General features: G+C 44.0%; 1 protein-coding gene across 3 annotated transcripts in view; it reads left to right on the plus strand.

Moving 5' to 3' along the window:
• Window positions 1-14,530, plus strand: part of efna3a (ephrin-A3a) — a 117,369-nt gene that overhangs the window by 72,523 nt on the left and 30,316 nt on the right. For 2 of the 3 annotated variants that reach the window (XM_080787952.1, XM_080787953.1), the window contains exon 4: window positions 666-743. In XM_080787952.1, coding sequence (XP_080644078.1) covers window positions 666-743 — 78 coding nt within the window. Of the gene's footprint in view, window positions 1-665; window positions 744-11,044; window positions 13,774-14,530 lie in introns of those variants that run through there. The other variant, XM_080787951.1, reaches the window with a different exon arrangement.

Consider the following 14,530-nt stretch of genomic DNA (forward strand, 5'->3'; position numbering starts at 1 on the left):
ACACTGCCAAACACATGTACTGTAGATGGACAAACCAACGGGCCCACACTGCCAAACACATGTACTGTAGATGGACAAACCAACGGGCCCACACTGCCAAACACATGTACGGTAGATGGAAGGGACAAACCAGCGGGCCCACACTGCCAAACACATGTACTGTAGATGGACAAACCAACGGGCCCACACTGCCAAACACATGTACTGTAGATGGACAAACCAACGGGCCCACACTGCCAAACACATGTACGGTAGATGGACAAACCAACGGGCCCACACTGCCAAACACATGTACTGTAGATGGACAGCTTGTATAACATTGGCTAAAAATGCACATTTGATTGTTTTAATGAGGTGTGTACTCTCTCCGTGTCTCTCTTTTTTGTCCAACTATCCCACTTTCTCGCCCTCCCCCTTTCTCCACTCTTTTCCCCACACACTCCATTTCTCTCTCTCTCTGTCTTTCTCTCTCTTCAACCTTTTCCACTCTCTCTCTGTATTTCTCTCTTCCCCTCGTTATTTCTCTCCTTCAACTTCCTCTTCGTCTCTCACTCTTTCTTTCTCCATTTTCACCGACATCTCTCTCTCTCTCTCTCTCTCTCTATCTCTCTCTCTCTCTCTCTGCCCTCCCCCCCTGTGTGTGTGTTGTGTGTTGCACCTCTCAGTCTCTCAGGCAGATGATGACTCCAGTCAGACCCCTCCTGACTACACGGTCAGACCAAACATCAAAATACATGAAATTGGTGAGTGGTACCACCTCGCTTTACATCAGATCCACCAAACGCATCCATTCAATCAAAATCACATTCATGTGCATATTAGGGTTACCACTGACCAAACACCAACTGTCCCACTTTGCGGTCCCTTTTCAGGCATCCCACAAATTGAGACCCTGTCCCACATTGAGAGTGGCAGTGTTCAAATGTGCCTATAGCTTACATCACAGGGCTGTGTGGAGAAAGCGCTCTAATTAGGGGTGTACCGATTTTAACAGCAACACGATATGTATGGTAATAGACCAAAGGTGCTATTTCTCTTATTAAGCAGTCAGTGTTTGACACAGTGTGCAATAGTCCATAATTTGATTGAGATTTTTTTATTCAACTTTAGCTGGAGAACAGCGCTACAATATCTCTCCTGATTATTACATTTTTGGAGGGGAATATTTGTCAAAGTGAAAAGAAATATTTTCATACTTGGGATCCGATTTGTATAAGCAATTGGCTTAATTGACCAACATTAATAAGCTGACCTTTGCCTTTTTCAAAAACATATTTCTGGACCTTTAAGATTTGTATTTGAGTATCCCCGGGAGCTTACCAGCTCAGTGGCCTTGTGGTTTGAGTGTCCTCCCTGAGATTGGGAGGTCGGTGTTCGATCCCTGGCCGGGTCATACCAATGACCGGGACCCAATGCCTCCCTGCTTGGCACTCAGCATCAAGGGTTGTATTGGGGTACCTGCAACATACTAGCGTCATGTCCAGGCCAGGGGTGTACATGTACATCAAGCTGCCTCACACTACAGAAATAGGCTCTGCAGTATTTGGAAGCCATGGCTTGGCAAGGCTTACTTACTCCTTGGGTAGGCTATGCTTTTATTAAACTTTCCGGTCACGGACACTGTTATTTTGTCGAAAGGCTATGATTAAAGGAACCACTGCAGCATTATCAAAAGAGCTGTCCGTTCTAACAAGAATTCAAGTTCAAATCCAGATCCAAGTTTAATAGAACGCAGTTATTTACAAGCTTGTAAATACCTTTGTTGCATTTTGAACTGAAATCCATCTAATACAGTAGTTGTCTTTTTATTGTAAATCTCTCTCAATGGCCCTGATTCGTAAATAACGTGTAAATAAAGTGACTAAAGGAGGATGTATTTTCTCAAAGCAAAAACCAACGTGAAATGTATAAAGCGGTGCGTAAGTCGCTGAGGTTTCTTTGGTCGACACCCCAAACCCTAACCTAACCCTAACTGCACGCGGAAGCCATGGGTGAGTCTTAACCGGCCACGTATGTTGTTTTTGTACTTGATATGTACAGTACATGAATGTGCATACTGTAGTATTTGCTCTTTAATTGTTATTTAAATTTTTGCTATTTTTTTTGGAAGAATAGTCTCTGCTGAGGCAGTGACTAATGAGGATCTAAAATAAACAAAAATTTAAATGTGTCTTAACCGGCCACGCATGTCGGAGCCACTGGTGAGTCTTAACCGGCTACGTATGTCGTACTGTTGGTTTTGGTATGTCAGACTAAGTACTGTATGCCCCCCAGTCCCTGAAATGTACGGATTACAGGTGTATTTCACTACGGCTGCCAGCTGTTGTAAAATCACAACCGTATTATCGAGAAGTTAATTTGCATTGATTGTTCCATGCCCCATTTAACACCATAAAAGGCAATAGGGAACTTTAACATAATGACGTTTATGGTGTGATTTTACTAACGCACTTCAAAATAGACAGATCTACAAGTTAACAACGTGTCAGTGACGCACCGCATAATTTGTAGATCGGCATATTTTGGCAAACGAGTCCCTCACTGGTCGCGAGGGATCCACTTAATGTTAATAAAGTAGGCTATAGCCTTCTCTCTAAGAAGTAAATTAATGTATTTATATTCAAGTCCAACCTCACAACCAAAGGCTAATAAAACTAGGCAAGGATATTATAAAAGCCCTTTCTACTGATCAATTGCTCACAATAAGCCAGTAATAATTAGCCAGTCTTGTTCCAACCCTGCGGGTGGATAGGCAAGATGGAGCCAGGCATGTACCAGCCCCAGGGCATCTTACTGCACCTTTCCAGCATCAATTTTCCAGTATCAGATTTGGGGCTTTTTGAGCATGGACTCAGGATACTACCTTCATAGCCAGAAGCTGCATGCCACTCATCCAGGGCTTCCTTCTTGAAACCATGGACCGCACGTCCTGGTTCACCTGTGCAGGCATTGAGTTTTCCCACTCGGGCCTTGCTCTGTCAGAGTCCAGGAGCCAGAGGCATTCTGGACAGAAATAAGATATATTTAATATGTTGGGCTTTCACATTAAGCAGCCTCGATCCTGACCGTGAAATGGAGTAATAGAATTACATACGTCACCACTTACTTGCGGTATGCTCAGCACATTTGTTGTTCTCTTGGCCTTTTCATAAAATGTCATTAAAGGATGATGACATTGAAGACACCATGCAAACAGTTACAGTGGGAAGCAGCACAGTACAGGGATGGCTGTTTTTCTTCTTTCTTGGTATCCAATATGCAGATGAGTTAACTTCTTTAATAGAATTTCACCTTTTTAGAATAGATCAAAATTGAGTTGGAAGTTTGAATCGAATTGTGTAGTTTATAGGAAATAGGTTTATAGGAAATAGGAATACAATCCCAGTCCATTGATTGATTGAATACTTTATTAACAAATGAATGGCAAACAGTACAGCAAGTACAATTATGTAAGCAATGCTAAAAGGATAACACAAAAAAAGCCTTGTGGGCTTGTTTCCATTGTGGTCCTGTGTATTCAACTCATAATCAGGAGTCAGGACATGCAAAGCCTTGTTTAAATGTGTTGCTCTTTTTGGGTGGTTTTGAATGAGGATAGGGAGTTGCAAAGTTTGATGGCTGATGATAGGGGCGTTACACAGTCACACTGTACACAGTCAAGATACTCAGGGAATAGTGCCAGACAAGGCCCATAGCGTTCCTTAATCACTGCCCAACGCAGCTCCCGATGGCGCAGGCAAGTTAGTTACTCTAAATATCAGGCAGGCAGGAGGGAGCTGATTAGGATGAAAAGACACAGTGTCCTTTGCTTAATATTCAACTCTAATTACTTACAGTTTGGAACAGGTTATTCCACAATCTTGTTTTCATCCAGCCTCTTCTGTGTGAACGATGAGATCAGTGTTATCTTCTAGAATGTAGAGAATGTAAATTCAAACCATTTTTTCCCCCTTTCCAACAAAACTCTCCAATTTGGCATTTCCAAATGCCAATTGCCATAAGGAAAATGTCAATCAAGTTGGCAAATTATAATGGAGCGAGGGAGAAGGGCTGTGTGCAGGTCACTTGGTAGCCCTGAAGTGACCCATAGGGCTGTGTGCAGGTCACTTGGTAGCCCCAAGTGACCCATAGGGCTGTGTGCAGGTCACTTGGTAGCCCTGAAGTGACCCATAGGGAGAAGGGCTGTGTGCAGGTCACTACAGCCCTGAAGTGACCCATAGGGCTGTGTGCAGGTCACTACAGCCCTGATGTGACCCATAGGGAGAAGGGCTGTGTGCAGGTCACTACAGCCCTGAAGTGACCCATAGGGAGAAGGGCTGTCTGCCGGTCACTACAGCCCTGAAGTGACCCATAGGGAGAAGGGCTGTGTGCAGGTCACTACAGCCCTGAAGTGACCCATAGGGAGAAGGGCTGTGTGCAGGTCACTTGGTAGCCCTGAAGTGACCCATAGGGAGAAGGGCTGTGTGCAGGTCACTACAGGCCTGAAGTGACTCATAGGGAGAAGGGCTGTCTGCCGGTCACTTGGTAGCCCTGAAGTGACTATACTATAACCGCATGTACAAATGTACATACATGTAGAAATCTATTGTTCATAAAGTATATTGACTTGCTGTACAAGCAAACACATTCTACTCACATACACAGTTGACCCCCCCCCCCCCCCCCTCCCCAAATCCATAAGGTCAAGACAGGTCTGGCCAGGAATGAAAAACCAATGTTTACCTACAGAGAGAGAGAAGACACCTTAGCCAGCCAGTCAATAATGTATAGCTGACAACTTACATAAGCCACAGAAGTCTATCTCACCCTCCACCATCAGACAGCCAAAGCCCTCTTGGGTAGACTCATCATGTCCGCTCCTATCGGAGAACTGTACACTGTCCATGACGGAAGCTAAGGAAGGAGAGAGAGAGAGAGAGAGAGAGAGAGAGAGAGAGAGAGAGAGAGAGAGAGAGACATATCATCACACTGTGGGGCAAAGGGATAAAAGCCATTGAGAGGAAGCCAACCAGGAGGGAGGAGAAACCATGAGAGGGCGAGGAGTGGGATAGAGAGAGAACCGTGAGAGGGCGAGGAGTGGGATAGAGATCGAAGGACCGCGATGGAAGAGTGATATAGTAAAAACAAAGTTTGGAGAGCGAAAGAGTAAATGAAATAAAGCAGTTTGGATTAAGTGATCATGACGGGGAAGGGAGCTATAAGGATGAAGGGAGAGGGGGGAGATACTGTAAAGCAGACAGGCTCAATGTGGTGGGAGCGAGTATCCTCAGCTTAAACAGAAGGAGAATGTTCTGTATTGAAAAGAAAACAAATCATATGATAGCCTCTGGCCTCTGGCTGACTGATGGTCTCTGCAGAATACATTTGAAGTCAGTACACGCAAACACACACACACACACACACACACACACACACACACACACACACACACACACACACACACACACTGCTGGCCTTTACTCTCACCTGGTCTACACACACACACACACACACACAGACACAGACATGCTTGGCCTTGAAATTCTGTCCTGCGTTTGTTGTGTTTGGGTTCCCTACAGTGTTATCCTGTTTGGATCAAAGGAAAGAGTCTTCCTGTCTGGAGAATCCAACTCTATGCTGCTGCATACATACACAATAAAGGCCTGATTACACTGCTGACGCGTACATGCACTGTAGGTCTATTTATATTTTACACTACAATATATAACGGTTTCGCAGTTGGAGATACAGTATTTACACTCTATTTACACTTTCATCTCTTCCCAGAGTAACAGGAATTTACGCCCAGTGGGTTGTCTTTATACGCTTATAGTGACAACTTATAAAGATGCCGATACTAGCGATGGATCTCTTCACACTTCTGAAACAGAGCAGCCATGTATCTATTCTAGCACTTGAGGTCCGTATCGTGCATGAAGTAACTCTGCTATTTTCATCGAAGAGGGAGGGAAAATAGGATGGGGCCAACTTAAGTACAGTCTATAGACCCCAGTCAATGACGTATACTACAGTATAGGCCACGGTTTAAATACATTTTAATTAATTTCAAGACACATTGCATTAGGTGTACATTGTGGTAGAGAATGTATTGTTGGGGATCGCCAGTTTGTATACAGTAATTCTTCTTGCTTATCGGTCACACACCTCACAATACATCTTTAATATAACATATTGGGCCTTGACTTCATGGTCAATGCAATCCATTAATTTAAAACTTTTATTTGACTTATAATAGGCCATAACAGAGTCCAAACCTTTTGACATAGAAGGGCACACATTGAAAACATAACGTGGTGGTTGACCGCGTGGCAGAGAATACAAGTTGGACATTGATTGATGACACGGAACAGAATAGTTACCCACTCTCTAGCTTCATCCATCCATCCATCCATCCATCCATCTTCAACCGCTTATCCGTAGTCGGGTCGCGGGGGCAACAGCTTCACCAGAGTGTTCCAGACTTCCCTCTCCAGAGCAACATTTGTGACTTCCTCCTGGGGCATCCTGAGATGTTCTAAGGCCAGTGAATCGATGCGTTTCCTCCAACTGCGCCTTGGTCTGCCCCAGAGATGCCAGCCACCCGTTGAAGAAAACTACTTTCGTCCGCTTGTATTCCCGACCTTATTCTTTCAGTCATGACCCACACTTCATGACCATAGGTGAGAGTAGGAACGAAGATTGCTCGGTGGACAGAGATCTTTGCTTTCTGGCTCAACTCTCTTAACAGTGTGGTACAGCGACTGCAATACCGCCCCTGCCGCTCCGATTCTCCGGCTGATCTCCTTCTCCGTCCTCCCCTCACTTGTGAACAAGACCCCGAGATACTTGAACTCCTTCACCTGGGGTAATGCCTCATTCCCTACTCTAGCTTCACATGGACGTATTTGGCCGCAGGGCCCTGCTGTACGCCAGACATCCGTAGTCTGCAGTCTTTTACCCTGCCTTCACTTAGACACAGGTCCCTTGTGTTTACCAAGTTATGACATGAGGGGTCAAGGGCAGACTATAACGTGGGTGGTGGACTGTGGACCAGAAAATGCTTCTTTTTCTTCCCAGTGGTTGCAAATCGGAGCCCACGTTAAAATCTTGAAAATGCACGTGGCCCACCCATCTGACCACTTAACACGGCAGCCAGATGGGTGGGCCTCATGCATTTTCAGATCATATTTATTTGAATGATCAATCCATTGATTGTGTTCTTATTTATGACCAAACGAGTAAATAGATGTTGTTATTTTGGTGGGTTCCACTTCAGTTTTCTGCAAGACCTTGCGGAGCTTGCAGAAAAAGCGTCTACATCCATTCCTAGGCTGTACAACAGCGCCCCCCCATTTATTGTGTTCTAGCATTGATTGGAAACTTATATACTCACCTGTACTGTTCCTATTTATCTGTATTACAACTCATTTTTTAAAGAACAAATACCATGACATTTAAAACTCACAGGTTGAGTATCGCCTTAACAGACAACTCTTGATGTATAATGACAATGCGTCATCATATAATAATGAATTATCGTGTTGACTCCCTGAAATAGATAAGACAAGACGGGCAGGTTGGCATCCCTGTGACTCTGTTTACCAGCCCAGTTTGTCCTGATGTGTCAACGTGTGGATGCCAGGGTTGAGTGTCACTGTCAGCCACGCAGACATTTCGCTGGTGCTAAGAATAGCGTTGATGTGGCCAGGAGTCAGACACACGTGACGGGGACAAACCGGTCTGGTCGCGTGCCGTGTTGTCTTTCGGAGATGTTGAACTACAGAATGCTGAAAATTTTCCTGTCTGAGAATTCATCTGTTGACACCTTTTGTTGTCTGTACATGATGTTCGTCATCACCTGTCGCTGTTTTTAGTACTGTAGGTCTTGGCTTTGACATCATTGTGTCACTGAATGGTTTTCAAACTCTTGCAGAGGTTTGTCTCGCTGCTTTACTTTCTTAACATAATGTATCACATTCATCTGGAGGTTTCTCTGTAGGTCCATTCTTAATATTTGCAAAAAATGGTGCATTTCTTAAAACAATTTGTATACAAACAGCACCACACAATGTATTACTTGCAACTACTCAAACCTTTTCATTTGTTAATTAGCTTATCCTCAGAATGACAAAATGCTTAGGCATGTTGTCAATATAACAATTAGTAAGTATTTCTTGACGTAAACTCAATAATTCAGTCCTCCTTTGACTATGCTTGCACCTCTTGGTTCTCAAACATCTCTATGACACTAAAGACCAAGCTACAAACCTCCCAAAACAAACACATTTTACTACCCCTTGGTCTGGGGCCAATGACCCATCATTTTGCAACCAAATTCGATAGTCTAGGGTGGCTCCGGGTAGAAAAGAGAATTAAGCAATTTAAATTGCAGCTTTGCCCTCTATGTCCTCTGTACCTGCATACCTGACTACCTAAAAAAAAGTGAGCAACTCCCACAGCTACAATACAAGAGAACAACGATCTGGTACCACCCACTGTCAAAACAAACATGGGCAATGTCTGCTTCTACAGCACTGCCACCCAAGTGTGGAATGCCCTGACTCCCTCCCTTAAAAAATACAAATCCCTGGCGTCCTTTAAAACAGGTCTGAAAATTCACCTTTCAGAATGCCAAAGGGAGAGGAAATTATTACCCCCCCCCCCCTTTAGTCTAGTGACTACCCCCACCTCCTTATAACCCCCTTCTTTGTTCTCCAACCCGTACATATTTTAGTTATTTTTACCTTTATGATGATTTGAATTTTGTTGTTATGATTATGAATTGAATAACCAGGACCTGAATGGAAACAAGACTGCAAGGACTTATTTTTCGGTGATCCCTTTGTACGTGCATTTGACTGTACCCTGTAGTGATTACATTTCTGCCAATAAAGTATTCAATCAATCAATCAAACAAACAATGATAAGGCTTTTATGACTATGTGGCAAGGCCACACTTCTTCTTTATGGCATAATATATCAATGTCAGCAGTAAAAAGTTCCAAATTACTGTGTGTGGGGGATGGGACAGGATTCACATTACATTTTTTGTTCAGTCATTTGTAGACGGACACGTCATTGCAATACAGAAAAGGAAAGCAGCACTGTGTACAGTACAACAAGATCAGGTCTGACAAAAGGCAGTTCTTCCCTGTGCAAGTTACTAAGGTATACACTTAATATAACCTCCGTCTCAGCACAAATATGAGTTGGGGACATAAATACTAGCCTCCAAGTACAGCTCCAGACTGGACACAGTCAGCAGAGCACACATGCACACGCACACGCGCACACACACACACACACACACACACACCTGCTGGCGGTGGCGGGATGCACAAGAAACCTGGTGTTGATCAAGGTCGTTGTGGTTTGCAAGATTAACCGCAGAGAATAATTTGTACCGTTGCTGTCTGAGCTGTTGCACGTTTGTTGTCTCTACCTTATGCTTTTCATCACCTGTCGCTGTGTTTTGACATCATTGTGGCGTGTTATGTCACGCTGTACAAATACAAAATTAGAAAGGTAGGAAACACCCCTGAGGCAGAACTGTACATGCAGTGCTGTAGGAGAATCACACCTCCTGATGATCCTGTTAGGCTACTGATTCTCATCCACATCACAACCAATATCCTCCCTTTGTTAATAAAGTAGCTGAGAGCAATTTATCAATAATTGATCCCAGCAACTAGGATATCCCAGACAGTGGCCTTGTGGTTAGAGTGTCCGCCCTGAAACTGGGAGGTCGGGGTTCGATCCCCGGCTGGGTCATACCAAAGACTGTAGAAATGGGACCCAATGCCTCCCTGCTTGGCACTCACGGGTTGGATTGCGGAGTCAAATCTACTAATCAAATGATTCCCGAGCGCAGCACGGCTGCAGCTCACCGCTCCTTGGCTGTGGCTCACCGCTCCAAGAGATGGGTCAAATGTGGAGAACAAATTTCACTGCGGTTATGTGTGTGATAAATCGTACAACTTTGACTTTGAGGATGCAGCACTGCTCAGCTTATCCACTATTCTGTATTCTGTATCCCAGTATTCTGGGCAGAATGTTCGGTGTGTGACACCGAAAGGCAACTAAGTATAATTCCGGCTTTTGTGCCCAAGTACCGTAGCTGTCATTTTGCAAGTTTGAGTCAAACACCCTTTTCTGCAATCCACACAATCTTGCTCACCCCAGAGCTTTAAAATCCCCCTTTAAGGTTTATCTCTTTCATCGACCTCCATCCCCTCACGGCCGAAATGTTTTGAACATGTGAAATCAATGAGGGCTTATAGCTTTCCCCTGGATACACTAAGTCGCTCTTTTCATGGAAGGACCCAAGTGTTTTTTAACACTGCATATCTAATGTTTTATGCACAAGCAAAGCTGCACAAGCCAGCATCTTCCCAGAATACATGGTAGATCTGCAATCAGCACCGCGCATGTATCAGCACAACTCGACCTGCTGTATAGTTTTAAGTGTGAAACAGCCATTGATACGACAGGAAGCATCGCATGGACGCATAATGACAGATGAGCACAAGCCACATCGGAGACATTTTACAGAATATTACAAAGCGTGCTCTGCCCTGGTTTTTCTCCCTCTCTTCTCCCCGCCGGCTAATGTTCCATTGTGTCTAATCAATGGTGAAGCCATAGTAATTTGGTTTGATTGAAACCCTGTAGGATCAAAACAGAATCATTATAGTGTGAAAAAGGGGCACAGATGGGGAAAAAAAGAAAAGAATATACAGAACCGAACAGACTGCCATCGCAACAAAGTGCCTTTAATTCTGCATCCTGTGGGGGAAACATCCACATGAAGTAGTTATGATGGTAATTGGTGGCTTGTTGATAATTGCATCGTAGCTTTTTTTCTCAGCATGTAAATGCGCCATTTGCATGCATCATACATCGCCTTCAGATTGATGAATTAATAATGAAATTCAATGGTTCGTTTCTCTGGCTCTCACACGCACACACCTACACGTTCAAGTGCACTCTGTCCCTTTTCATTGTCTGTCAATTTCTCTTCTCTTCCTCTCATTTTCCCTCTCTCTCTCTGTGTCTGTCTCTTCAGACGAATTTAACCCTGAAGTTCCCAAACTGGAGAAAAGTGTCAGTGGCAGCAGCCCGTCGCGTGACCGCCTTCTTCTCACTCTGGCGATGCTGCTCATGTCTGCTCTCCTGTTGTCCTAGCGACTGTCGCCGGGAATGACGCTTCCCGCATAGCTGGACCACCTTCGTCCAAAGGGCTTCACATCCAACGACCGTGAGTCTTCAATCTAGAAATGAGCAGGAATAAAGGAAAAAACTACCGATCAGAAACACAAACTGAAACCCAATTAAATCAACAAAAAACAAACACACATACACACACATGCACAACTGGACTAACTTTACCCAAAAGCTCGAAAAAAAGGGGCCTTTTAACAAACACACATTTATGGACACTTCCCAATGAATACCGCCGCTTTTCATGTTGGTTTTATGTGGCTCAACATGAAGAGCCCCAACCACTGTTCAGAAAATACATCACACACACACCATACAGCGCTGCTGTCGCCCCTGGCAGCCCGAGGCAAGGCTGTCACACGCTCCGACAGCACAAGTGGATTTATATAGTGATGGATGTTGGTCACACACCCTCACAGGTGCATGGATGTCACACTCTGGAGGAACGCGATGCATTGTCTTTAAATGGAGAGCCAAAAAGATGTAGTGGCCGCAAGCTTTTGAGGAGCACAGCGGTCATAACCGGATTTGATCTTTCTCTACCGCAGAGAACCCGGTGGATTGTAGGCCTTTTAACCCACAGACATTCTACAAAAGACGAGTGGATTAAACTTGACTTTGATGCAGTGAAGAGAGAGCCGGACTGTGACACTGAAACTGTTCTCTGCAGCAAGGCTTTCTTTTTCTGGCCATTATATTAGGTGGTCCTTGACATGAAGTGAGGCCATTGCACCCATTGATGATCGAATGTTTTCACTTTAGCGTGAATGAACCGATGATGGAGCCACACGGAGGGGTGTCTTGGTGGAAACAAATGGGACTTTTGCGCAGATTTCCACACGCCTTCTTCAGAATCGATTTCCTCCAGACATCTAAAAGTACTCCTGGCTTTGTGATAGGTACAGACACAACACTGGCATTTCTTAGAGGAATATAGTGAGAGGCCTCTCGCCACTATTTCTGAGTCTTTTATTTCCTGCCTTCAGTCTGGCCAACCTCCCCTAGAAAAAATACATAACCCAGGACTGGCAATTTGAAGGCACTTAGATGCGGTTAGACGTTGTGTTCTGCGCCGACACGCCCACCCCTGAGCACTTAGATGTTCATGGGTGTCGAGCCTTTATTCCTCTGAGCGGTAATCAGCAGAATGGTTTCTGATTACCATTAATTCCAAGAACCCATCCTGGCAGCCAGTTCCCTTCCAATCCCGACAGCCCGCTGTATACCCCCCAACACACACACACACACACACACACACACACACACACATGCATACACACACACAGATTCGCACTTCACAAGTCGCCAGCCAATCAGCGCTGATGGCTATTCAGTCTCAGTCACCATGGAAACGACCCCATACAGTCGCCAGACAGAGCGGCAGGTGCCTGAGGAGACTTTGTGCTTTGAGTCACAAAGTAGCGCTGCCACCATTTTGTTTAAAAAAAATAGAATGTGCAAATAAACAGCAGAGGTCCACGTTTTTATACCGCAACACAGGACGATGTAGGATCGCACTGATGAGATGGCGATGCTCTGCGTTTTTTGAAGTTTAGTTACTTAACACACAACGTATTTTATGTTCACGTCGGATTATGTTTCCTTTTTATGTGCCTAATTTATTTGTCTGCATTTTGTAGGATTTCTCTCATTAAGCTACTGTGCCAAATGTACTTTTATTTTATTATTTTTTTATTGATTTTTTTATATACAGTGGAAGTTATACTAAAGCATTTGCTTTTGCAAAACAAGGTGGATGTTCAGATGTAATTCAGTCTGACAAACAATGAAGGATATTGGTTCTGACTAGTGAGTAAGGATATCCAGTCAGTAACGCTCTGCTCTCATGTAACAGATACTGCTTAACCAGATTTAGTTGCTGAGACGCATTTCATGAACCAATAATGACAGCACAGAGGAAATCAGAGAAGAGGCCAAATGGGAAGGAAGGACGGCATTCCTCATGTGCTGCACTTGCAATATTCATGGCAAGAAACACGCAGACTGCATTGTAATGTATATTTATAAAACACGGCAGTGATGGTATGTGTGTGTCTGTGTATGTCTGTGTGTGTGTGTGTGTGTGTGTGTGTGTGTGTGTGTGTGTGTGTGTGTGTGTGTGTGAGCGCGTGCTTGTGTGAGCGCGTGCGTGTGCATGTGCGCGTGCGTGTGCGAGAGAGAGGGAGAGATAATGAGAATGAGGACAAACGTGTGCACATTTTGCGTGCGTATGTAGAATGTGTTCGTCCGCGCTTTTCAAGTATGTGGCATTTAGAAATTTCGTACCCGTTAAGGAGTCGTTTGTAGGATCTGAATATGCAAGTGTGTATGAGAGAATGTGCTCTCCTGTAATGTTAGTTTACGTTAGGGGTCTGGGAAGGGGGGCAAAAAGCATTTAAGCCTAGTTTATATACTTTGTCGCAGGACCACGTCGCTAGAAAGAAATAACTGATTTTCAACTGAAAATCTGTTATTTTTGTGGATCAGCGTGGTCATATGATGAGTTATAAATTAGCCCTTACACATGTTGAAGACAACCACAACAAATGGGGTTTACCTTTGACAAGAATGAACAAAAACAACTGTAAATTGATCCAAGAATGATTAAAACGATAATTAAAATCTTTTAGCAAATGTATTTTTGTGCCTTTATTGATAATCCTACCATGTTTTGACGTGTGAGTTTCTTTCCGCCACACAGAGAAAGTGACACCTTTTTCCAACAAAGTGAGTTGTGTGTGTGATGCATGGTCCCTGCCGATTATCAAAGGAAGTTATGATCACAAGCTGTTGTTTTTTACACAAAGCAGCTCTCGCCCTCCCTGCAACACGCCACATCCATTGTTTATCAGAAAACTTCACAAGCACCCAGCAGACTATACAGCAAACAATGCAAGACAAACTTAGTCTCTATAGCAGCAGGCGGTTTCATTTGTGATATCATGTCATGTGAACAGGTACAGTGGGTATCTGCCAATTAAACTGGTTATTGTTTCGATTTTTCAATGTTTTTATTGTAAAACGTTTCATTGTAATGCCCATTCAGCCAAAATGCAGTTAGAGGTTATGCGAGAGCTAGAATATCCACCATAATGGGAAGCATATGGGTGTGTGTGTGGGGGGGGGGAGCCCCCCCCCTTTTTTTCCTCATTTTTTTCCTCTACACCAATTACAATTATTTACTGAAATTAGGCGATCTACAACGCTGTGAGACGTAAGTTTGTACATCTGCTATTTCTACTGAATGTTCTATTATATGACATGCCCAGCGTATGGGCACTAGGGTTCATAACTTCATATGGTTAGAGAGCGAGGTAGGTGCCAAATCAAA

The sequence above is a fragment of the Protomyctophum bolini genome (assembly GCF_963924005.1).
Source record: "Protomyctophum bolini genome assembly, chromosome: 17".
Classification (NCBI taxonomy): domain Eukaryota; kingdom Metazoa; phylum Chordata; class Actinopteri; order Myctophiformes; family Myctophidae; genus Protomyctophum; species Protomyctophum bolini.